Source organism: Nelumbo nucifera, chromosome 5 (assembly GCF_055504915.1).
Source record: "Nelumbo nucifera cultivar China Antique chromosome 5, China Antique-T2T, whole genome shotgun sequence".
Classification (NCBI taxonomy): Eukaryota; Viridiplantae; Streptophyta; class Magnoliopsida; order Proteales; family Nelumbonaceae; genus Nelumbo; species Nelumbo nucifera.
In genome coordinates, this window is record NC_142653.1 from 63,421,428 (window position 1) to 63,449,066 (window position 27,639).

Below are 27,639 nucleotides of genomic sequence, written 5' to 3' on the forward strand. Positions count from 1 at the left end.
TGCTATATGGTTGGGCAAAATTTCAAAAAATTTTATTATCCTTCTGAGAATACAATTCCCTATGTTTTGAAAAACTGCATTTTTCTTGGATTGGTCTTGCACTGAACCAAACCAGATTTGAAACTAAACAAAAGGGGGGATGTATACTTGATACGGATACCACAAATGCAGATCCCAAGGTCGAAGTTCATGCCCAAATCAGTCCTAAAACCAGCATCCACTGGAAATGACGCAATGTACTCTTGAAGTCAGTTCAACAACGCAGTTTTCAGTAAAACTGCAATCCAACTATTTGGATCGAACTAGGGAGGTGAGCATAAAATTTCTCTGAATTTTTCTTGCAAAAATCAAAGAGAAAACTGATCTCTATTAGTCCCAAAAGCTGTAGTCGAACTAAAGTTTCTTGAAAGACAAAAGAAGAAGAAAGAGAGAGAGCAAAATTGAGAGGTGTTCTTGATCAATTCGCCCTCTTCTTCATTTATCTCTTTATGGAGCACTTCTCCTAATTAAATTAGGAGATTATCCAAATCTAATTTGGATTTGGATTGTATTAAAAGATAAGCCTTATCCTCTTAAGAGGATAAGTGCTCCATACCCATTTCCAAATCCAAATTTGCCCCATGTCACATGACAAATTAAGTTGTCATGTGACATCTTAATTAATCATATTAATTATGGGCTTTAGGCCCACTAGCTATAAGGCTCACGACCCAAGGGTGTTGTTTGGCCAAGTTAGGCCTGATTTGTATGGTGTGGGACCCCACAATGACTTCACATAAGTCTACATGAGTTTGGCCCAACATTTACATTTAAATGGTCATTGAATCCAGCCATCCTATGAAGATCTAAGTATAATGGACTTAATTAAGATAAAGCCCATCACGTAATCAACCCTTTAATGGTCTCTTACACTTAAACTCTCAACCCATAATGATTAAACACTTCTTGACAGTGAAGGACCTCTCCCCTAGCTGCAAGGTGCAGTGTCACACTCTATGCTCGGATGGATCATGGGAATTAAAATATTTTTTAAATAGCATAGTATATGTATATCATATAAATATATTTTGCAAAACCAAATCCCAAACACGGTTGAAATCCACTACCGACAGTTTTAGGTTTCCATTAGAGAGAGTGTAAACCTTATCATTCACTTTGTCCGACAAAGGGGCCGATCTTATCACTATGATCACTCACTTAAGTGAATTCTTAAACTGCCCCAACATACCCAGGTTTTGACCCTCAATGGATCCCATTGATTGGCATATCAAAAACAACCCAATCCGACACCTGGTGTAGTACCATAATCAGGTGTAGGGGTTGTGTGTAACTTTCCAATTTTTCCCATCAATCTCCAAGGTCCAAAGCATAATTTGAAAATGGTCTGGGTTCAGTGTTTCAACCAAATACACACTACATGTGCTTCGGGTCTAACCCTAGCAGTTGAGACAAGCTGCCCCCAACTTCTTTGGCAGACATTAATGCCAACCGTAGCAGGATAAACTCCCCAAGTCTATCCAATGGCTGAGAACATTCTAAACTAACACTAGTCTCATAAGTGTCTAGTTTAAGGAGTAATTTCACAAAAACATACCAATCTCAACATGAAACAATAATGTACTTTTATTCATTTACAATAAATGTATCTGCACATCAATCTGATTGGAGCTAAGGGCATACACTGTCTAACAAGTGGTACTATCAATGGTGTAATAATGGGTTGGTTCTCCTTTCTACTATATTATAATTGGATGAATGTGACCTCCTCAGACATTTCAACCAATGACCTAGACATGGGTAAGGCATTGGCAAGTTGATTATACTCTATGGCCATGTGTTGGAATGAGATACTCTTAAATTGATAGGCTAGGTTTTGTAAGTGATCATGGTATTCTTCTAACCTCAAGTTCTTAGTCTTCCATTGTTGGTTTGCTTGGCTAATGATGAGTAACGAATCACCATAGACATCTATCTCCTTAATTTCCAATATCAAAGCTACTCTTAGCCCAGTGATGCATGCTTCATAATCTGCCATATTGTTGTTATAGGGGAATCCTAGTTTAAAGACAAGTAGGATTTGCATCCCTTCTAGTAAAATAAGTATAATTTTGATTCCTTTTTCTGCTTCATTTTGGCACCATTGAAGTACATCTTCTAATGGCTATGCATTGATGTTGTTTGCACTTCTTTGGTATAGATGCCTTCATTGGGAATTCAGTTTGTAATGGCTCCTAGTCTACTAACGCTCTGCTAGGTGTTCTTCTATGTCATGTTCCTTAATTCACTTCTACATCATATAAGTGATGTCAAATTCTAAAAGCAATAGTTGGTACCAAGCTGTTCTACCTGACAGTGATAGCTTTTCAAATAATTACTTCAGCGGGTCCATTCTTGCTAGAAACCATACTAAGTGAGAGGGCATGTAATGCCTAAGTCTTTGTGTAGCCCAAACAAGTGCAAGGCATGTCTTTTTTAAAGTGAAGTACTTTGCTTCTTAGTTTGATAGTGTTAAAGTGAGCCGAATAAGGGTAGTTTAGTCATCTTATCTTTGTTAAGTTGTTTGCTTATGTGGTAGTCATATTAGAGACACTCTGCCCACACTTAAGTAAGGGCAATTTAGTCTTTGTAAATGTGATTAGAGACTAATAACTATTAAGGGGTCGATCGATAGGGTTTACCCATTAGATTCGACGGTCCCTTCTTTTCTTTCTTCTTCTCCCTCTTCTTCTTCCTCCTCTTGCTAGTTTGGGTTACTGTAGTAGCAGTCCAAACATAGTATCAGAGCCATGTTCCTGACCTACTTCAGTTCGTCAAACATCTCAACAGGGTTTGTGACCTCTCTTCCTTCGTTTCTGGGCTGTCAATGGAGAGAACTAGTCCGTTCTAGGTCTGAAACACCTCAGCTCGTCTCTCTCTGCTGCGCATAACCTTCTTCATTAAGAAAAGCAGTTTCAGCAATGAATGGTTGGTTGAGACTCTCAAAGGAAGGTCGATTATCTCTTCTCCTTGTGTTGCTGGTATTTCTGGGTAGAAAACCTTCAATATCCTGCTAGTACTGATCAGAACCTAGAGAACTAGGTTCACTGTTGCCCTAGTTCTTGGAGAGAACCCCAAGAACGAGTTGTGTGTACAATAGCCAAATGGTGTAGGGGCTGCTGTAAGTTGATGAGTGGTGTAAGGGCTACTGTAAGTGGCCGAGTGGTGTAAAGTGTAATGCAGTGACCTAGCCGAGTTCTTTGTGGTCGTGTAGTGCCCTCTTAAAAGTGTTAAACATGTCTGTACTGGGTGTAATAGATATGACTATGTGGTGGTGCTTGTGATGCACAATCTTTATTGAGTGGCTATACGAGGGCTTGCATGTGATTAGTAAGTGTTAAATTGATGTTTATGTGGTTCGTGATGTTGTGAAATTAGTAGTAGTGTGAACAAGAACAAGGCGTGTGTACCCATTGTTGTGTTTAGGGGCTGCTATAGGAGCTGGAACATCAAACTTCTAATAACAACACTCAGTTTGTAGTTGAGAATTCAGGTTAGAGGCAACGGTGAAAGAGTACCATGGCAGCAATGGGAGATGGGTGTAATGATCAGAAACCGAGTGTGGTGGTTCCCTCTGACAACCTAGGTGTACAGATGACCTCAATTAAACTGAATGGGGAGAACTATGTCCCATGGGCCAAATCAGTGGAAGTTTTCTTTAAGGCAAAGAGAAAAGTGAAGTATGTAAAAGATGATAAACCACCGGCTGACTCTCTAGGGTTTGATGATTGGGAACCAGATGATGCTCAAATCATGACTTGGCTATGGAATAGTATGGAACCCAAAATTAGTGCCAACTTCATGTTCCTAAATATGGCTAAGGATATATGGGAACATGCTAAGAAACTGTATTCTGGACAAGATAATACAACAAGGGTATATCAACTTTATTAGGAATACTTCGATTTGCAACAAGGAAACAAAACACTAGAAGAAAACTATGCCCGCATGTAGAATATTAGGAATGAACTCAATGTCTATCATCCCCTCACTCCAGATGTTAAAGTTCAACAACAACAGAGAGAACAACTAGATGTTACAAGATTCTTAGTGGGGTTGAAATCGGAGTATGAACCAGTTAGAGCCTAAATATTAGGGAGCTCCACTCTTCCTACACTTGAGAAAGTATTCTCATGGATTCGTAGGATTTCTTTGGGACAGATAGAGAATCCCACACAGTCTGATAGATCAGCACTTGACAGCTAGAGAAAGTGGATGTGGTAGAAGAGGGGGAGGACATGCCTCCCGAGGAGGCCGTGACAGTTCCATGTTCGGCCGATGTGGTGGTCGGGACTCAGGGGAGGTCGTGGCAGAGGGAAAAGTAACTCTGCAAGGAAGTGTACTCATTGTGGTAGGGAAGGACACACGGTGAATTTCTATTATGATCTACATGGCCCTCCCTCTAAATGGGCTAATCATGCTGTAGCTGGTGAGGTTGATATCAGTGACAGTAAACAGGCAGACCTAACTCCTCCCACATCTACATCTACTTCTGGGAGGGAGATGGTGAGTATACCACGTGATGAGTATGAACGGTTCCTTCAAACCACTTCACAACATACCACTGCCACTCTTGCCCACTCAAGTATTGCTTGCATGTCATCTAAAACCTCTCTTTGGATTATTGACTCTGGAGCCTTTGATCACATGACCGGGACTCCAGGTGTGTTCTCTTCTCTTTCTGAAACTTCCACATCATAAACTGTTACACTTGCCAATGGGTCTTCATCTCCCATCTGTGGTGTTGGTAATGTTGACATGGCTTCTTTTTGTTTATCATCTGTTTTATATGTAGCTAAGTTTCGATTCAATCTTATGTCTGTTAGTAAAATAACCAAGGCTCTTAACTATTCTGTTACCTTTTTTTTCTTCCACTTGTGTTTTTCAGGATCTCACGATGGGGAAGAAGATTGGTGGGGGGCATGAAGCTAGTGGATTGTACTATCTTGACGATGGTGGATCTTCAATTGCTCTTTAGACTTCACTTACTCCTCTATAGTGGCATTGCCGACTAGGACATCCTTCTCTCAAGGCTCTCAAGATATTAGTTCCGTCTTTGAGTCATTTGTTAGTTTTGCAATTTGAGTCATGTCAATTTGGGAAACATCGTCGTGTTTCCTTCAGTCCTAGAGTTGAGAATTGTATGTTGAGTCCTTTTTCTTTAGTTCATTCAGATGTTTGGGGCCCAATCAAAATAGAGTTATAATGGGTACAAGTATTTTGTCTCTTTTTATTGATGATTGTTCAAGAATGACATGGATTTACTTAATGAAAGAAATGAGTGAATTATTTTCCATTTTTCAAAAATTCCATGCTGAAATACGTACACAATTTGGTGTTCCAATCAAAGTTCTCCGTTCAGATAATGGTCGTGAATACTTTGTTACTTCATTTCAATAGTATTTAGAACAGCATGACATTATTCATCAAACCTCATGTGCATTCACTCTTCAACAAAATGGGGTGACTGAACGAAAGAACTGTCAGCTCCTTGAAACTGCTCGGTCTATTCTTCATCATATGTATGTTCCTAAACGGTTTTGGAGTGATGATGTACTCACTGCATGTTTCCTCATTAATCAGATGCCCTCTTTCATTCTTCATGGTCGGTCCCCCTTCTCTATCTTGTTTCCCACTTTATCTCCATTTCCATTAATTCCTCGTGTCTTTGGTTGTGTGTGATTTGTCCACAATTTGAGTCCTGGAATATATAAGCGAGATGCACGCTCTATTAAATGTGTTTTTCTTGGCTACTATCGGACTCAAAAAGGATACAAGTGTTATAATCCCATTACTTGAAAGTGCTATGTCTGCCCTGATGTCACCTTTTTTGAGTCTGTCCCCTTCTTCTCAAGACCTGAAGCACCTTCGTCTCCACCCTTACTTCCTCTTCCTTTTCCTGTCAGTGATCCAGTTCCAGATGCTGTTGTTGGAGTAGACTCATCACCTCATCCAGTGCAGATCACCACTAAACGACCACCGATTTGGCAAGTGTATACACGTTGAATGACACCGGCCCCTCCTCCAGTTTCTACCTCATCTGTGGATCCTGTGATGGCTCTTGTTGTTGAACCCTCAGACCTTGACCTATCCATTGCCTTACGGTAAGGTAAGCGCAGTTCTAACCTCCATCCCATTTCCAATTTTTTTATTATCTCGTCTTTCCACCTCACATCGTCAGTTTGTTTCACTTTTGTCATCTATTTTCACACCTAACAATGTCCAAGAAACTCTTAGTTTACCTGGGTGGCGGCAGGCAATGGAGGAGGAACTTTCTACTCTTCAACATACTCAAACGTGGGAACTCTCTACTCTTCCACCTGGTAAGCACGTTGTGGGCTGTAAATGGGTGTATACTATGAAATATTTGCCAGATGGTAGTGTGGAGCGAATGAAGGCCAGACTTGTTGCTAAAGGTTACTCACAGTTCTATGGAGTGGACTACATGGAGACATTCTCTCCGGTGGTTAAGATTGACTCTATTCGAGTGCTAATTTCCCTAGCAGTTTTGTATGATTGGCCTCTATTTCAGCTTGACATAAAAAATTCCTTCCTTCATGGTGACCTTGTGGAGGAGGTATATATGGAGCAACCACCTGGGTTTGTTGCTCAGGGGGAGGATGGTAAGGTGTGCAGACTGAAGAAGGCAATTTATGGGTTGAAACAATCGCCGCGTGCTTGGTTTGGGAAGTTTAGTGAGGTGGTGAAGAGTTTTGGAATGAAGCAATGCCAGGTTGATCACTCAGTTTTCAACTATGACTCAGAAGCTGAGAAGATTTTATTAGTGGTCTATGTGGATGATATTGTCATTACTGGCAGTGAAAAATTGGGGATTGGCAAACTAAAGGTATTTCTGCAATATCATTTTCAAACAAAAGACCTTGGAACATTGAAGTATTTCTTGGGAATAGAAGTTGCTAGGTCAAAACAAGGTGTAAATCTATGCCAAAGAAAATATGTTCTTGATTTACTGGAAGAAACAGAACTGTTAGGTGCAAAACCGGCTGAGACCCCTATGAAACCAAATGTTAAGTTGAGTAGTGATACAAGAGAAGTATTTGAAGATCCTGTAAGGTATAGACGACTAGTGGGGAAGCTGAACTATCTGATTATCACGAGTAATGACAGAAGTAGTTGGTATACAGATGCAGACTGGGCAGGCTCAGTGAATGACAGAAAATCTACTACAGGGTATTGCACATTTCTTGAATAAAATCTCATGACGTGGAAGAGTAAAAAGCAGACGGTTGTGCCAGAAGCAGTGCTGAAGCTGAGTATAGGGCCATGGCACACACTACAAGAAATTGGATTCCACATGGGTAAACCTATGAGATTGTACTGTGACAATCAAGTTGCACTCCATATCTCATCCAATCCTGTTTTTCATGAGAGGACAAAGCATATAGAGGTTGATTGCCACTTTGTGAGAGAGAAGGTTCTTGTTGGAGAGATAAGTGCAGAACATGTGGGCACTTATGATCAATGGGCAGATTTGTTTACAAAAGCTCTAAGCTCAGGGAAAGTGAACTATCTATGTAACAAGCTGGGATTATATGACATATATTCTCCAACTTGAGAGGGAGTGTTAAAGTGAGCCGAATATGGGTAGTTTAGTCATCTTATCTTTGTTAAGTTCTTTTTTTTCTTCTTCTTCTCTTCTTCTTCCTCCTCTTTCTGGTTCGGGTTACTGTAACAGTAGTCCAAACAGATAGTCTCTTACTAATGTAAAAAATTGCTCTCTCTTTTCTTTTTGTCTCACAATGTTAACTAAGCACCAACCATGTCCCCTCTACAAAGCAGAAAGGACAAATTTCTGGCCAATGATGCAATGTCTAAATTTTTGCATTGCAAAGACTAGGGCTAAGCATTGTCGCTCCATATGAGATTTTAGCTAGTTTGAGAGTCCTACTGGCATAATAGATTAGGCACTCTTGACCTTTCCTCATTGTCTTGTCTGATGAGACAACCTACAACTTTTTGGTTTGAAGTGATATATAGTCTGCTTTGTAGAGTGGACATGGTTGGTGCCTTGGATAAGGCCTATTTTATTTGCTCAAAGGCCTTCTTATGGTTGTTGCTCCATTGGAATTGATTGCCCTTTTAGTAAGCTTGAGTAGGGGTGAAGCTGTTGGCGCAAGTCTTGGGATGAATCTTTTTAAATAAGACACCTTTCCTAAGAAGGTTTTAATTTGAAACTCATTTTGATGAAGTGACATCTTTAAGATAACTCGTACTTTGGTACCGTCCGGATGTGTTCTAGGTTGATCAACCTTATAACTAGGAATTTCCTGACTCCACTCTAAAGGCACACTTTAATGGGTTCATCCATGTTTTACGGTCTGCATCACATGAATACCTTTCTCAGAACCTTTATATGATTAGTTAACCTTGCAGATTAATTTCCACTCCACTTGAGCCGGTTGACTTGTGAATCGGAGACCAGTTCGAAGAGGTTCACACAAGTCGTGATATGCTTTCACTTGTCTAGCTCTGGTTAGTGAATGAATGGCTTAGATCATTAAAAGGCCTATATCTTTATTTAATTCGGATTTTCAAGTTTTCTTAGATAAAGACGTGTCTATGCAATTAGCGTTCTGAGTTCTCTAGTGCTTCCATTTTTCTTCTTAATTTCCAATTTAGCTTGTATTTTATTTTTTATTTTTCTTTGTTAAACTAAATCCTGTTTTCTTTTTCATTGAATAAGTATTGACTTCTATTTTCTTTATTCTTCTCATTTAATGTTTTGGTTAAAATGTTATTCTTCGTAAAAATCAAAATCACACTTTTCTTGTTTGGATACTTAAATTAGAAAATAAATAGAGTTAATGGAGATAAGCTTGAGTCTTAACGTGCTCCGTTATGTGCATCGCACTCTGCCTTTTGAAAGTTTGATATTTATGTTTTTCTTGGAAGATTGATAAAAAGGGAAAAGACACATCTGGTGTTTGGAAAATTAAAAGAGAGGAGAAAACAATAGGGAGTTGTATTACTTTATATTTAGTTGTCTTTGCACTGTGAGTGCTCACCTATACTACTTATATTGGCTTTTGGAATTTTTTTTTTTATTGAAATACCCCTTCCCTTGAATTTAGTTCATCTCCATTGAAAGGACAGAAAATGTAATTAAAAGAATATCATTAAAGTATATTCAATTACCTCTCATTAAGTCTCACATTTAAGTCATTAAATAAATCATATTCTCTCTCATTGTTTATTATCATTAAATTCCACTAATAAATCCATACACAATAATTATTAATAGAATGAAATTTTATATTTTTAAAATAAACATAGAAATGAAATCATATTTTTCATCTAGGTGGTGGGTAAGTAGTTTAACCATTTGGGTCAAATGGATAATTTTATGATGTCATAAATAAATGATACAAATTTAGAAATATAAAAAAATACTTTTGTTTATCATCATTAAATTCCACTAATAAATCCATACACAATAATTACTAATAAAATAAAATTTTATATTTTTAAAATAAACATAGAAATGAAATCATATTTTTCATCTAGGTAGTGGGTAAGTAGTTCAACCATTTGGGTCAAGCAGATAATTTCATGATGTCCCAAATAAATAATACAAATTTATAAATATAAAAAATATTTTTGTTTACCATCATTAAATTCCACTAATAAATTTAGAATGAAATTTTATATTTTTAAAATATACCAAGAAATGAAATCACATTTTCCATCTAGGTTGTGGGTAAGTACTTTAATCATTTGGGTTGAATGGATAATTTCATGATGTCATAAATAAATAATACAATTTAGAAATATAAGAAATACAAAAATATAGAAAAAAATTTGGACACATTTCTATTATTATATATTTGTCATATTAAAAAATAACTATGATAAAATAGACGTAATTTTATTAATGATGGATATCAAATATACAACTTAAAACCGATGAGAAATTAAACCATCTTCCTATCTAGGGGTGGGTTAGTGATTCAATCTTTTGGGTCAAATAGGTTAACCCATGATGTATAATTAAAAATAATTTTTTTAAATAGAATAGTACAAAAATATGAAACAATTTTGGGCACATTTATAATATTATATACTAATAATATAAACAAAAATAAGTATGATAAATAATAATTATTTTATCAATGATATAAATGAGATGCAAAATTTAAAACCACTTTGAAAATGAAACCATTTCCATACCTAGATGGTAGGTAGGTTAATGATCTAACATTCTAGGTCAAATGGGTCAATTTATGATGTCATAACTATGTAATGAATATTAAATACATACATACATACATAAACTCGAACAAAAAATAAGCTTTGCATAAAGAATTTTGACACAATTTTACTGTTATATATTCATCATATTAAACAAAAGTAAATATGAAAATAAGAATTACTTTTATTGATGACGAAAATAGAATACATGATTTAAAATCAAGTGAAAAAACAAAATGATTTTTCCATCCAAGTGATGGATTAGTGGTTAAACTATCCATGTCAAATGGATATTATTATTAAATAATAAAATTCTAGAAAATGTAGAAATTTGTCGTTGATTTTGGGTACATTCTATAAGATTATATATTCATCATATAAAAATGTGTGATTAATGAGAATTATTTTCATTAATGATAGAAATGGGATAAAAATTAGGGTAAAAAATAAAGAGCATTAATGTCTAATACATGACCCGACTAACCATGCAAATGGTTCAATAATTTAATTAACTAGGTCATCGTAGGCAAGTGGTTTGGTAGGGATGCAAACAGATCAAATCTGATTTGAATATTTCAAATCAGATCTGATCCAAAAATTCGACCGGATCTCATAAATATTGAATCCAACCTGAATCCGATCAAGATGTCACATATTCAAATCTGATACGATTCGATTTAATTTTTTAAAAAAGTAATAAGTTATTAAAAGAAAAACAAAATTATAAAAGCTGAAATAAAAAACAAAAAATATAAGTATTTTTTCAACAATTTCCATCATATAAAAGTTTACAAAAATGCAATATAAATAACATATTTATAAATAAATAATAAATAATATATATGGTATATATAAATAATATGTACTATATATATAAATAATTGATTTGAACGAACGGCCCGACCAGACGGTGCCAAATGGTGGTTTGACAAAATCTCCATTTTTCACCATTGCACTTCGCAAGATCACTGAACCATCTCTGACGTTCACCGGGTAATTGAAGGGACTAGGGGTGTAAACGGTATTCAAAAATCCGATTTCAAATTTGATATTCGATATAATTGAATCGAATTTGGATATGACCTGATTCAATTCGATAAATATCTGAATTCGACCAATTATTTAATTCTTATATATAATATATAAAATATTCTATATAATTTATATATATATATAATAATTAAGTTATATAAATAATTAATATATTTATATATTTTATATCAATAAAATATTTATTTTATATATTTATTAATTATCTAAAATAATTAATTAATTGAATTGGATATTTAAATATTTAATCGAATTTGAATTCAGATATTAATTTTTAATATCCGTCGGATATCAAATTGAATTCGGATATTGGATTTTCTAATCGGATTCAAATTCAGTTATCGCCTGATCCGATTCGAATTCGACCCATTTACACCCCTAAAAAGACATCATTATGGTGGTACCGTCACCCAGCTACCCTATGCAACACCTCGCGCCACACATGTCCGAATACCGAAAAACCACTAAAAGGCCTATAACTAAGTGCAAAGTGTGCCCTGGCGGCTCGACCCCTTTCAGCCATCCATGAAAGTAACGATCCGACCCCATACTGCGAAATGGTGGTTCGGCAGGGTAATATCCAGAGGATCTAAGATGATGTCTCACATCAATAGAGTTTAGCAACCTCAAATTTCTTTGGCATTTACAAAGCGTGTACTGTTAGAACAAATGTTAAGAAACAAAGACAAATAATCTAAAGGTTCAGTTTATAAAGAGTACAAATACAAGTGAACCAACTCAAATGGAGTGGAAACTAGTCAGCAGGGTGTATAAATGGAGAGCGGCCAATAAAGTATTCTATAATGGAGGAAGCCAAAAAAATAAGTATTAACAGAAACATCTAAGAAAAGGGAAGGTGGAATCGAACCAAATCAAACCCTTTTAACCAGAGCAAAACAAACCGCCAATTTCGGTTGATTCGGTTCGATTTGGCGGTTTTGAAATTAGACGATATAATGAAGATGCTGTTCTTTCTAAAGGCCGTAACCGTAACTGCTTTTGGCAGGATAAAACCGACGTGGGCAAATAGAAACCACGTCAACGCTATATCTCACCTGAGGTTTTCTTTCTCTTTGAAACATGGAACGGAAGCTCGACTACCGTCACTCGGCCAGAGGGGATTGTGAAGTTGTTACTTCTCGGGTTTCGATAACATTCTTCCATTCTGTCATTTTATTTTTCTTAAAGTTTAGTTTTCTTTGGCTTTGGTTGTTTGGGTTCCGGCAATGGCGCTCGGCATTCTTCCATGCACTCTCAAATTCAAACTTTTCTCTTTCCACTTCAAATCTCTGCCAGCAAGAAAGCCCATTTTGGCGCGAAATTCAAATGGACTAGAGTTATCCAACGGCTATGCCTCTTCAAAGGCAAAGATTGACTTCCCAGGTCTCTTCTCTCTTTTGCCTTGGCTCTTGATTCGTCGCTTTGTATTTATGTTTCAAGTACTAATAGAGTTATTGTTTACTCTATATGGGGAATTTCGTTATGGGTTTCATTTTGGTATAGAAATGATTTCATGCTGTATTGGGAGAAATAAATCAAGAAGGAGAAACTGTTTGGATGTATTGAATCTTTATTCCCAAATCTGAAACTTGGACTTTATCTGTGATTTTTTTTTGGGGGGTGGGGGGGTTGATTTCTTAATAGTTAACTTCTAAATTTTGATGTGGTTAGAATTATATACAAAATCTAGACTAGCCCTTGTGATCTTACATTCTGCTGTTTAAGTACAGACTACAAACTAAACACTTTCAGAAGGTAAGGGAGGACCGTTTGATTGGACCGACCTGGGGTTATTTCATGAATTAATAATATGTTCACTTAGATATTGTGTAAGTAGTTCAGATAATTTATTCTAGTCTAATCGTGGAATAGAATGCAGGCAAGCCAGAAGCAGATGTGGTTGTCATTGGAAGTGGAATTGCTGGACTGTGTTGTGCAGGCCTTTTGGCTAGATATCAGCAAGATGTTCTTGTATTAGAAAGTCATGATCTACCTGGAGGTGCGGCTCACTCATTTGAGATAAAAGGATACAAATTTGATTCTGGTCCATCTCTGTTCTCTGGATTTCAATCAAGAGGCCCCCAGGCGAATCCTCTTGCCCAAGTAATTATTATGGATTCTTTTTGTCAATGCAGTCTTGTTTGTGACTTAACTCTCATTAGGTGGTTCATCTGCTACTTTTTTCTTTCTAAAATTTTAATCCATGTTTGAAGTTTTTTGATGATATACTTCATTTGTAGGCTCAAACATGCAACATGTATAGAAATAAGTTTGTTGGGGTTACAATGAATATTAGCATCATAGGATTCAAAAGTCATAACTCAATACTGAAATTTGGCATTGTTCGTCTGATATTGATGCCCTTATTCTTTATGCTTAATGTTGTTATAGGCTATGCTAAAGAAAAATTACAAGATTCAAATTTTGGAACAGTGTTCTGACTACTGAGCTTTTAGGGGAGCACTTCTAGGCCAGTTCCACTCCAAATATATAGATCCGGCAGCTTATACTTAGATCCTGCCCTGCCCTGCCCTTTGACATGATTCTTGTTATAGTCTTTCTTGTGTTTCCTGAAAATCTTTTTTTTTTTCAAAGAGTAAATTGAAAATTTTATTTAATAAAAAGGAAAGATACAGTGCAGTAGATGACAACTGACAAGGTGACACTTACCTTGCAAAATGAAACAGCTCTGACCTAAATAGCATATACTGATACAAAACTGAGACAAATTACAACGGTTGACTTTCAAGTACATTCCAGAAATTCTCCCCCAAATCTGACCTACTAACTTGATAAAAATCTGGAAGCACCCAGACCCAATCTGCTACTAGATTCCCCACCAGAGCTACCGGAGTTTTTGAATTTTTTTATTTATCTTCAAAAATCCTTTTGTTTCTGTTAATGGTTCTATTAATACTAGTTCAATCCTAGGTCTGAAGTAAGAAAGAAAGGGAGAAGAAGAGAAAGAAGAGAAAGAAGGGGTTCAGCCAGAGAGGAAAGTCACTCACTCTTAGCCAACCCACCTTTTATTGTCTGTGCATTAGAATACAAAAGAGAACTCTGTCCCTCATTAAGTACGGGACACACAACTTAAACACAGACAAAATAGATAACTGACCTTTAATTAAATGACAAGTGACTAAACTAACCCTATACTGCTGACTCCAACAGTTTCTTTCATTAAGTATGGGACACACACTGTCCCTCATTAAGTATGGGACACACAAGTGACTAAACTACCCCTATACTGCTTGACCCATTTACCGCAAGAGTTTTTTCGAATCATTGGGTTGAAACCAGACGATGTGCCTTGATCCATTGAAGCGTATAATATCCTTGACCTGTATGTTGCAAGACTTCAAATCATTGGGGGCGAAACCAGGCGATGTGCCTCGATTCATTGAAGTGCTTTCGAATGGTCTGTCAAGCAAGGTTTGGCTGGTAACAGAAGTCAAAGTGTCATTGCGGAAGGGCTCTTCCAAGGTTGAAAATGATGGTGAGGTGGCGTGGTAGTGTACATGGAGGAGGAGGAGAGGATAGGGTTGAACATGCAAGGAGGAAATTAAATAAGGAAAACGAAAAGACTAATAAGGGAGATCAAGCAATGATATCGCCTAGACAAGAATTTAATCCAAATAAGTTTGAAAACAAAAAGAAAGGGACAGAAGTAAAATCTTATGTAGAGGCCATTAAACGAGGTGCTATGTCAAACCCTGGGTGGGGACCACTTGATAGGAAAATGGCACAGAGCGAGAATAAATAAGAGCTGGCTGGATGATGGAATAACTGAGTTTGTGAACCGGTTCAAGGAAGGGCTGATTCACATGAATCGTGAACCTAAAGGATCAGTTGGGGACACAGACAACTGTATATCTTCGTCCCCAATTGCTGTTCAGTTGAAAACAGGATCTTAGTGGCAACCGAAGCAATGGAATCCAAAGCTAGAGGATCAAATGAATACTAGATGGTTTCTTTCTAGTCACCCTAATCCTAGGTATACTGGGGTATGATCAGCTGACTATAAGGATGAGAATAGAGGTTGGATTGATTGTACTATGTGGAATGATGAGGATTTGGATCTGGATACTTCTTCCAGTATCAGCAGTGTGGGGGATGATGGTAAGATAGGAGGGGAGGATTAGGCCATCAACATGGAGTTGCTTTTTGCAGAAGAAGAGTATACCACAAACTCTTTCCCTACTTTGGTTCCAATTGATGCTCTGGGAGGTCTAGACAATTTTTGTGCACAAGAAGGCTGCTGGGGATTAAATTCAAAAACTGGACAAGGGTGAACCAGAACCAAATCAATCTCCTGGGCAGGGTGTCCATAAGGACGTAGTTGAGGATTATCAGAGGCCTAGCAGAGGAAATCCAAATAGGGGTGAGCAACAATTAACGAGAGCAATCAGAGGATTGAAACAAGGACAGGATACCTTCCTCAGCAAAACCCAACTGGTTTGGAAGATGACATCCAACCAATTAGACAAAGAAAGGAAATAAAGCCATCCACCCTTTGCTCCTTTGATTTCTCCTCTTTCAAACTTGGTACTTTTGTCAATTCGGTTTCAACAATAAATTGTGCTCTGTCTTAAGCTTCTTTTCTAGGTTCCCATATAATCCCAGAGTCGAAAACCCATGATGAAAGTATGAAACAGTTTAAGTCCACTCAATTTTGGGGGGGTAGAGGAAAGAAGGGTGGGTGGTGATAATAAGCATTTATAGACTTGCAACTATTGGATAGGATGCTAGAATTTTGGCTAGGTCTACTAGAGCTTCTCCTTGGAAGGATATTCTTTCTATTTTACCTTATTTTTTTACCTTTTATTAGGTATTATCAGCATTCTAAATTACACATATTCCCTTAGCTAGAATTTTACTGTTCACTCCCACAAGGAAAGATTTATATTAGGTGTAAGTTACACATATTCCCTTTGCTATAGTCACCCGAATACAAATAGATGGAAAAAGACAAATAAGCCTTTGCAAACAAAACATATTTTCAACACTCTCCCTCAACTTGAGCATAGATATCTATCATGCCTAGCTTGCCAAGATTGTTGTCAAGTTTCAGTTTGGTAACCCCCTAGGCTAAACAATTAGCTAGTTGATCTCCTGACTTGATCTCCACTAGAAATTCTCTCTCTAATGAAGTGTTTGTACACTTCAATATGTTTTGTGCGCTAATGAGTACAATGTTTATGGCAGATTGATTATCACTATATAGCCACATTGGAACTTCTTCTTCTTCTTCTTACATTCCAATCTCTATCAGCAAACTCTTCAACCATAGCAACACCATGAGCCATTGCTTTGTATTCAGTTTCAGCACTGGATCGAGCTACAATAATAGATTGTTCCTTACTTCTCCATGACACTACATTGCCACCGACAAGCCTACCTTTCAAATAGACAAGTATCTTATTTATAGCCAACATATGAGATGTTCTAGGCTTGTGCATGTATTGGCTCATTACACTTATTGCATATGATATATCAAGCCTAGTCAAACATAGGTAAAGGTGACCAACCAGCCTTTGATAAGCACCTTTGTTTGGAAGAATATTTCCATTATCAACACTCAGGTTATGATTGGGATCAATTAGAGTTTCAGCTGGCTTGCACACAATTTGCACACTTCTTGAAGTAATTTAAGGACATATTTTCTCTACGATATAACAATTCCTTTCTTCAATCTTGCAACTTTAATCCCAAGAAAATACTTGAGATTACCTAGATCCTTAATCTCAAATTCAGAAGCAAGAAGTGATTTCAATTAAGTAATTCCAAAGGTGTCGTCTCTAGTGGTCACAATATCATCAACATATACTATTAGAATAGTCACATGATCATAAACTCTTCTTATGAATAAAGTATGATCAGCTTGAGATTGTGTGAACCCAATCTTCACCATGGCTTTCCGAAATCTATCAAATTGAGCTATAGGAGATTGCTTGAGGCCATAGAGAGATTTCTTCAAACGACATACTTCTCCCTTACTATTAGGGAAGCTCATACTAGAAGGAAGGTCTATGTAAACCTCTTCTTGAAGAACACCACTAAGAAATGCATTTTTCACATCCATTTGATACAAAGGCCATGAGAAGTGGCAAGGGAGGAGATTACTCGGATGGAGTTCATTTTAGCCATAGGAGGATATGTCCCCTAATAATCAATGACATAAGTTTGAGTATATCCTTTTGCTATACTAGTTGAGCCTTATATCTTGTTAAGAATGATTAGATAGGGGTGTTTTTGGTCTTTTTCTCGTTATACTCTCTCAGTATATGGGCACCCAGATAGGGGCCTTCTTGTAATTATTATTTTCTCAAATTATAAAGTAATCTTTTGAGGGTGTGAACAGTGAATAACACACACCTCTCGACACTTGCTCTCTTTTCCTCTTCTTCTTCTTCTTCTTCTTCTCTTCTCTTCTCTTCTTCCTCTCTTGAAACCCGAGTTTCTACAACTTTGTATCAGAGACGGTAGAAGCATCTGGGAGTTGGTTCTCTGCTGATCTCCTACCTAAAGGCAAAATGTTGACATCAGACCGCTGCCGGATGATGTTAGCAGTCAATACAGGTGCCAGCGGCAGTCTATGAAACCAACACAATTTGATTTGCCCTGATTTTAGAAAAATTTTGGTATGGCTCTTGTCATCATATGAAACTTCTATGATTTTTGGTGGATTTTTCAAGGAAAAAATTGCAGAAATTCCAGATCTGATGTCAAGCCATGTACAACAGGTTTAGTTATATTTTTCTGCTGTAAAACCTAGACCATTCAGGCCACTTTTCAATTTGGGATTGACGGGAAGTGGTCCCATAATTTTCTGAGCATTGTATAATTTTTGGGATATTTTTTTCTCTCTCTATTTTTTTGCCAACCTAGTTTTTTGGGTCTTCCTTTGGTTCTTAACCGTGTGGTAACCTAGTTTTTAGGTCTGGAACCTCGGTTAAAGTGTTAGGGGTCCTTTTTGGTTGGTGAAAAGGTGTCTTGTTAGAATATGGAATCATCTAAGGATTTTCAAATGGTTCCCGATGTGCTCCTGGGAACTATAGATATTTCTAGTGGTATGATAACTACTATTAAACTGGATGGAACTAATTTTTTAAAGTGGTCTCAGTCTACTAAACTTATCATTACTAGGAGGGGTAAATTGGGATTCATCATAGGAAGGGAAGTGAAGTCGAGTCCTAAAGACCTGAAATTTGCAAGGTGGGAACAGGACAACTCCCTTGTTACGTCATGGCTGATTTGCTCAATGCAACCTCATATTGCCCAAAATTACATGTTTCTTCCATCTTCCAATGATATCTAGGATAGGGTAGTTGCTACTTATTCCCAAGTTAACGATATTGCTAGAGTGTATTAGCTTTAGAGGGAACCTTGTAGTATGTGTCAAGGGGAGAGATTTCTTGCTATGTATTTCTCTTCTCTACAGTCTATTTGGGAAGAAATGGATCACTTGAAAGCTCTAGTTTGGAAGGACCTTGAAGATGGTGAGAAGTATTGGAAGTACATAGAGGAGAATAGAGTCTTTGATTTTTTTTGGCAGGCTTAAACCTAGAGTTTGATTTCACTAGGCAACACATTCTTAGTGTAGGCGTTGTCTCTCTTTCTATTGCTTACTCTCTTGTACAAGGGGAAGAAAGCCAAAGAACCGCCATAATGCAATCCTCTGTGAGTGATCATTATGCCTTTTTGTCATCTTGACCCCCATTGCAGAGAAGGTCGAGGATGTTATTTGTGAGTACTACTGCAAGAAGCCAAGACACTAAAGAAAGGTGTTGGAAGCTCAATCCTCATCTAAAACGTAGAAGTACAAAGCTGGGAAGAAGGCAATTCTCACTTGGCTATAGATGGTAATGATGCTTAACCCTCGGATGTGCTTGACTCCTCTGATGTGATGGACAAACTCATGAATATATTGTCGCAGCTAGAGAAGGGTGGTACATCCTCCTCATCTCGTTCTGGACTTAGTAATCTATCTAGTTCATATGCCAAGACAGGTACTGCACTTGCTTGTTCCACCTCCTTTAGCCCATGGGTTGTAGACTATAGGGCCAGTGCTCATATGACTGGTATGCCTTCACATTTTACCTCATATAAGTTAACCCCGGGGAAGGGCAAGATTACTGTTGCTGATGGATCTCAGACCCCAATCTCGGGGCAGGATGAACTCAGAATCACTAATAACCTTTCTCTTGACTCTATTCTACATGTGCCCCGGCTGCAAAAAAATTTATTGTCTATTAGTTCTCTAACAAAATCCCACAATTGCTCAGTGGCCTTTTTTTCCAACCATTGTGTTTTTTAGGACTTGAGCACAGGGAAGATGATTGGAAGTGGGCATGAAGTGGATGGAGTCTACCTCCTAGATGGACCTTTAGAGCATGGATTGTCAAGATAGACCTCGTCTTGTTCCAATGAGAAAATGAGTCTTTTTAAATTATGGCATTGTTGGCTTGGTCATATGTCTGTCAATTCTGTCAAGTTTTTGTTTCCAAACTTGTTTGATTTTGTGTCCAAATTGAATTTTGAATTTGAAGTTTGTCATTTATCCAAACAATGTAGAAACACATATTTTGCAAGCAGTAAAAGAAGTAATGTTGCTTTCCACTTGATCCATCTGATGTTTGGGGCCTATATGCTGTCCCTTGTATGGGGGGGGTACAAATATTTCATTCTTTTCGTTGATGATTACAATCGGTATACATGGCTATTTGATGAAAAGTAGATATGGAGTTCCTATGGTTGTTTAAAACTTCATGAATATGGTCGAGACATAGTTTGAGAAAAGAGTTAAGATAATAAGATCTGATAATGCCAAGGAATACTTTGAATATCACTTGCATAGATTTCTTGAAGGTGAAGGGATGAGATATCCATTGTATGGACACCCAAATCTTGTGGAATAGAATGGGCGAATTTCAAAAATTTCTCTCCATCCTACTGGGAATCATATTCCCTTTTTTAGAAAAATCATATTTTTCAAGGATCAATCTTGAACCAAGAACTGAATCAGATCTGAACAAAAAGCAGTAGGAGAGGGATATACTTGATACAGAGAAATAGTATCTCCCAATGGAGGTGTTCACGCCCAAGGAAGGAACCAAAAACTGCTCCCATTGAAGATGGCGCAGTGCAGGATGGAGCAGGATCAGCAGCGTTCTTCAAAAGAACCGGATCCTTCGCAAGAATCAGCTAGACGACACGTGAGCATTACTTCCAATCAGCCCCTTCACAAAGGACTGATATCAAGATCCAATCTTGATCACTCCTACTGACAAAAGGAGATCGAACTGGCAGATATGGCGGCGGCAGGAAGGAGGCGGCAAGAGAGATTTAGTGCAGTGATGCTGAATTCTCTCTTCAGCTCTGAAGACAGGATGTGTTGTGTGTCAAAAGGCTGTCGCCCCCTCCTCCTTTTATAACCTTAAAGGGATCAGCTCCTAATCCCATTAGGAGTTGCTGATCCAAATCATATTTGGATCAGAATTCCCTTTAAGTGATAAGGGTAAACCCTTGTCTTATCTGCAGATTAGATCAGCCTTCTCCTAATCTTATTAGGAGGTTTCCAGATCTGAATCACATTCAGATCTAGACTCTCTGAGTGGATAGGGTTAAGACCCAATCCTATCTGCTAATCTAATCTCAGAATTCGCCCCTCATTTAACTGATCAAATCAGCCCAGTTCGAAATGGGCTTTAGGCCCATTAAGGTTATGTGCTCACTTAGCCTTTCAAACTGCTGCCCAGTTGGGCTTCCTTGTATGGCGTGGGACCCAAACATTGATCTACACATCAGCCACATGGGTTCAGCCCAGCCTTTGTTACAAGGCCCAGCTGAATACACTATTGTGGACAGTGCACCCCCTGAAACCCATGACGTGGCCTCTATGGGCCCAACACTTACCCTAAGTGGTCCCTGGGCCAAACCACCTTGTAACACCTAGGGACTGTGGGCAGATGCAAGATTAGCCCATCAGGTATTACCCTGAATGGTCTTATACTTAACCTCTCAGCCCATAATGATCATACACTGCCCGACAAGAGAGGACTTCTCCCTCGGCTGCAAGGAACAATGTTGTACTCTCTACTCACATGGATCCCGGGAATTAAAACCTTTTGCAAACGTTTGAAACCGTAACATTTATATACTTTTATATCTCATATAAAATATATTTTTCAAAACAAATCTCAACAATTGAAATCGGCTGCCGGCAGTCTTGGTTTCCATCAGAGAGAGTGCATCCCGATCATTGCCTTTGTCCGACAAAGGGGCTGATCCTGTCACTATGATCACCCACTCAGATGAATTCTCGGACTGTCCCAACATACCCAGGTTTTGACCCCCACTAAGGATCTCACTGATTAGCATATCAAAGACAGCCCAATCCGACACCTAATGCAGTATCATAATCGAGTCTAGGGGTCAGGTGTAACTTTCCAGTTTTGCCCATCAATCTCCAAGGTCCAGGGCAATACTGAAAATCTGGTCCGGTTCAAAGATTCAATTAATCCTACACTGCATGTGCCTTGGGTCTCACCCTGGCGGCTGAGACAGGCCACCTCAACAATTGGCAGCACACCAGTGTCAGCCTTGGCAGGATAAATCTCCCCAGACTTATCCAATGGCTGTGAACATTCTAAACTAACACGAGTCTCATTAGTGTCCAGTTTAAGGGTATTACACAAAAACACACCACAGGAACATGAATCAAATATGTACTTTATTCATTTACAATAAATTCATAATGTACATCATTCTGATTGGAGCTAAGGGCATACAACTGTCTAACAAAAGGCATGGACACTATTCACCAAAGTTCATGTAGTCATATTCCACAACAAAATGGCATGGCTGAAAGAAAAAACAGGCATGTGGTTGAAGTTGCTTGAGGCTTATTGTTCCAATCTCATGTTCCAACTCGTTTATGGGGTGATGTTGTTGAGACAACTGTATATCTCATTAACAGACTCCCATCAAGGGTCCTTAACCTTCGGTCTCCTCATCAACTACTCTTCCCTGATGAACCTCCTTTTAATCTACCCCTTAAGGTCTTTGGTTGTGTTTGTTTTGTTCATGATATGAGTCCTTCCTGGCGCAAGTTTGATCATAAATCAGTTAAGTGTGTATTCCTTGGTTACTCTCCAGTCCAGAAAGGCTATAGATGCTTTGATGCTCTCTCTGGCAAGAGATATATCTCTAAGGATGTTACCTTTTTGGAATTGCTAGCGGAGAGATTTGCCTTCCTTTTGTAGGGTCAGAAGACCAATTAGCTAATTGCCTCACTAAAGGTGTTCACCATCCAAAGTTTGCTAAGAACCTTGCCAAGCTGGACATGATTAACTTATATGCTTAGCTTGAGGGGGAGTGTTGAGAATGGTTAGACAGGGGTGTTTTTGGTCTTTTTCTCCTTTCTTATACTCTCTCAGTATTTGGGCATCCAGATAGGGGCCTTTTTGTAATTATTATTTTCCCAAATTATAAAGTAATCTTTTGAGGGTGTGAGCAGTGAATAACACACACCTCTCGACACTTGCTCTCTTTTTCCTCTTCCTCTTCTTCTTCTTCTTCTTCTTCTTCTTCTTCTTTTCTTCTCTTCTCTTCTTCCTCTCTTGAAACCTTAGTTTCTACAACTTATCTCTCAATTGAACCATCAGCCCTGTGCTTTATAGTATACACCCACTTGCATCCTATAGGAACTTTGTCCTTAGGAAGAGGAACTATTCCAAAGCCTCCATTTCCTAGTTCATAGCATCCTTCCACTGAGGTAACTGCATTACCTTTATAACATTGCAAAGAATTGACACAAAAGAAATAACAGAGATGTAGGTAAAGTAGGATGGTGAAAGGGCATTATTAGAAACATAACTATTAATAGGATAATTAGTACATTTCCTTTGACCCTTTCAAATAGGAATAAGAAGATCAAGGCCAAAATTCAAGATATCAGCTTAAGGAACAAGAGGCTCAGAATCAACAAGGGTCACAAGTTTTCGGAATATTAGATTGTAGTGGACATTTAGTTTTAGGAGCAACCCTCTTCCTTCATTTGACCAAGCATTGCTTCCATGGTCGAGGTCGATACATAGGAGGGGGAGGAGGTGGGACAAGAATATTACCACTACAATTAGCGGAAGAAGATAGACAAGATGTAGGAGTTGGAATAGGTAAACAAAAAGGAGTCCAATCTTCACTAATATTCTCCTCCTAAAGAGAAGGACAAGATGACGGAAAGAAAGGAGTGGATTAAGGGAAGATGACATCCTTGGTAGCACATCTTCTACCAAAATGAGGATCGAAGCATCTGTAGCCCTTATGGATAGAAGAATAACCAAGAAAGACACATTTAACATACTTTGGATCAAACTTAAGCCATGAGGGACTCATGTCATAAACAAAGCAAGTGCAGCCAAAGACCTTGAGAGGAAGACAAAAGACAAGATCATTAGGGAAGAGGAGTTGATGAGGAGATTAAAGATGAAGAGTCCTAAAAGGAAGTCTGTTTATAAGGTATATAGCTGTTTTAATTGCATCCCCCTAAAACGAGTTGGAATATGCATTTGGAACAGTAAGCATCGAACAACTTCAGCTACACGTCTATTTTTCCGCTAAGCCGCTTTGGGGAGTATAACTACACAAACTTTGATAAATTATTCCCCTCTCTTCAACGAAGGCCTGTATGTTCTTCTCAATGTATTCCTTTGCGTTAGATCTTATCATTTTGATCTTCTTCTCAAATTGTGTTTCTACCATATGAAAGAAATTTTGAACAATTGAAGGAACTTCATTCCTGCTCTTCATTAGGTATAGCCAAGTGTATCAAGAATAATCATCAATGAAGAGAATAAAATACTTGTATCCTCCCATGCTAGGAATAGAATATGGACCCCATACATCAGAATGTGCGAAATGGAAAGCAACATTACTTTTATTACTAGCAAAATATGTGTTTCTACATTGTTTTGATAGATGCTAGACTTCTTAATGAGGACTTAAAATTGACATAGACTGATACAGATTAGGAAATGATAGTTTTATAGAACCAAAAGACATGTGTTCAGGATGACAATGCCATAATTTCAAAAAGGCTTAATTTTTCATTTTGACAAGAATCAGTTTGGCACAATAGTCCTTGCTCAGGGTCTTGGTAATAGACTGATAAAGATTAGGAAATGATAGTTTTATAGAACCAAAAGACACGTGTCCAGGATGACAATGCCATAATTTCAAAAAGGATTAATTTTTCATTTTGACAAGAATTAGTTTGGCACAATAGTCCTTGCTCAGGGTCTTGGTAATAAGGTAGACTCCATATACTTTATGTCCACTTCCAATCATCTTCCCCGTGTTTAGGTCCTAAAAACATGATGAGAGGGAAAGAAGGTTAGAGAACAATTATGAGATTTTTTAAGGGAGGTAACAAATAAGAGGTTTTTATGCAATTAAGGAACATGAAGAGTGGAACTAAAGGAAAGATTAAGTGTAGATTTTACTTCATGCAACCATGAGGTTAGAGTCTAAGATCCATTTGATATAGTAATCTTAGCTTTCCCAGGAGTCAACTTATATGAGGTAAAGTGGGAATGCATACCAGTCATATGTGCACTCTGGAGCTAGAAGAGGAAGGATGACAAGCAAATGTAATACTTGTTTTAGCAAAAGAGGTGGAAGGATTGCTAGAACCAACAGAGGTAGTTAATCCACTCTTCTCTAGCTGAATCAAGAGGCTCCTAAGATTTTCCATCATGTCATACATGAAGCTTTAGTAGTGTGGGCTCATCTCCCAGAAGCAGATGCTACTTGGGAACCTTATCTCTACCTCCAAAATTGCTTTCCCAATCTAGACCTTGAGGACAAGGTCTCTTTTAAGGAGAGACTGTTGGGAACTCAGTACTACTGAAGGTAGTTATCCAGGTGTACACAAGAAGGCCACATCAGCATAATAGTGCAAGTGGACTAGTGTCTAGTGCAAGTTGACACACTTTTGTAACAGAACAAGAAGAGGTTTTGTAACCAGTTGTAACGACCAGAATGTAAGAGAAATAAATACCACCAAGAAAGGGAATAAGAAACCATGGTTTTCAAAACCAGACTGGACGGTCGGACGGTCAGGTGACCAGTTCCGTTTTTCACCAAAACCGGATTTTTGCCAAAAAACGTTGATTTGGTCAACAAACCGCTGACCCGGGCGGTTGAACCATTCAAACCATTCGACGGTTTTGACCATTTTTAATTTTTTTTTCAGAACGGGATGACCATTCGACCCGGGAACCAGACCCCTGATCGGTTTGTTATCCGGGTCGGTTTTAAAAACCTTGTAAGAAACCAACAAGGAATTTCGGTAACTAGTCTCTCTCTCTCTCTCTCCCCCTCTCTCTCTTCCTACCTCTGGAGGTTGTCTCCCTCGAAGATTCCTGAATTAAGTAGGTTTCTAACAAAAAGTTTCAGCCAAGAATGGATGTATTTGGTCTTTAGATGATGAAAATATCCCTATATTTTATTTGGGGACACTGTACCCAACATATTTTTTTGAAGTTGGGGGTGGTGGTGGTGTTTGAAAGTCGTCTGATACTGACTTTGTGGTAGAGATAAGTGCCAATTACTTGAGAAGGCTGCATGAATAAATTATGGTAGATATATGTGCATGTGAATGTATGCATGTATATGTTATTGTGCTTGGGTTGTGGTTTGAAACTTTGAATGGAAAAATAAATGGAGAAAAAGAAGAAAGAAGATGAATAGGAAGTTGGGTCAAGATGGAGAAAATAGAAAACCAATGTATTATTTATTTAAAGATGTGTCCAATTATAATACCATCCTTGATTTTGTTCCATCATCACCATCTACATAGTCATATTCTTTCATAGAGAAAAGTCATATTCTGAATTATGAATGTGCATTCATTTCCATTTTTATCATTTCTGAGAAATATTATTTCCTAGCTATCTCTTTGTTTTATTTAACAGACACTATTGACTGAATGTGAGAATTTGCAGTTAATTGATTATCTTAACCCATCTTAGGTTATATTTGAAATTGATACTAGATGAAGTAAATTCAAGTAATTCCATTTTAGTTCCATATAAGATGACTGAAAACTATAAAATCTGTAGGTTTTGGATTCATTGGGTGAGACAGTTCCATGTGCCACGTATGACTCATGGATGGTTTACATACCTGAAGGTGAATTTTTGTCACGCATTGGTCCTACAGAATTTCTTAAGGTAGATTCTTATTGTTTCACATTTTGGTTTTCATTTCCTTGAGCAAGAAATTGAAAAAAAGCTTTGGCTTTCCATTGTTTAAATCTTATTATTCTTACGAATGTTTGAAGATTAGTTTTGCATATTGTTATAACTTTTTTGACCATGAAACTTGCAGTGATAAAATAATAACAAATAGGTAAAATGAACAAAGGAAGAAATTTTTAGGATTTGAACAAAGATCCAAACCCCAACCAGCTTTAGGTGTTAATCTACCAAAGATGGGATACAGAATCTGTATGCATGAATGAACACAAACTGAAGAATAGATTGAGAGATATATCATTTGGTCAAATGAGATTTCGTTTTGTAATCTGTTAAGAAAACCTTAGCGAAGGGAGGAGAAGAAGAAAAGATGGAAGAAAACCAATATCCCTCACATTGTGTTTTGTAATTTCTTTCAAATTCCTCTTTGTGCAAAAGGAAAGGTCACTTTATTGGAGTTTATGAGCACTATAGGGAAGGCCTTAAGTAGTACACCTGTTTCCCGTAGGGCAAACGAGCAGCAGGTTGGACAGCAGTTGGGAAGGAGCTACAAGATTATCTGCAGTTCTCAGAGACCAAGCAAGCTGTTATGTGCCTTAGGAGAACTAACCCCTAAAAGCTAACTGCTAGAGGGAGGGAACCCAAGCACATATATACCCCACAACAGCATCCCATACTACCGATGTGGGATACCTCACATTAGCATCCCATACTACCAACATGAGATAAATGGATTGTAACATTCCACCATGCTCTGCAGTCCCGGCGCCCACACAGGCTGGCTTTGCACTAGTCCACCTAGTCCTGGTTGAACACTGCAATACCGACGTCACCACTTGCGCTGCACAATTGCAATTGGGAGGCATAGTTTAGGCTCTGATACCATTTGTTATGTGCCTTAGGCTCAGTTTGGAAGGAGTACAAACACAAATTTGTAGAGTACAAAACATTACATTTTATATTATTTTATATGTATTTGTACTGTACATATTTGTATTTGTACTCCTTCCAAACTGAGCCTTAGGAGAACTCGCCCCTAAAAGCTAGCTGTTAGAGGGAGGGAACCCAAGCACATATATATCCCACA

General features: G+C 37.9%; 1 protein-coding gene across 2 annotated transcripts in view; it reads left to right on the top strand.

Moving 5' to 3' along the window:
• Positions 1-12,344: 12,344 nt before the first annotated feature.
• LOC104588626 (FAD/NAD(P)-binding oxidoreductase family protein) overlaps positions 12,345-27,639 on the top strand; it is a 93,001-nt gene continuing 77,706 nt past the window's right edge. Inside the window, exons 1-3 of one of the 2 annotated variants that reach the window (XM_088889045.1) lie at positions 12,345-12,678; positions 13,175-13,398; positions 26,418-26,528. In XM_088889045.1, coding sequence (XP_088745171.1) covers positions 12,522-12,678; positions 13,175-13,398; positions 26,418-26,528 — 492 coding nt within the window. In that variant the 5' untranslated portion in view covers positions 12,345-12,521. The remainder of the gene's footprint in view (positions 12,679-13,174; positions 13,399-26,417; positions 26,529-27,639) is intronic. The other variant, XM_010246644.3, reaches the window with a different exon arrangement.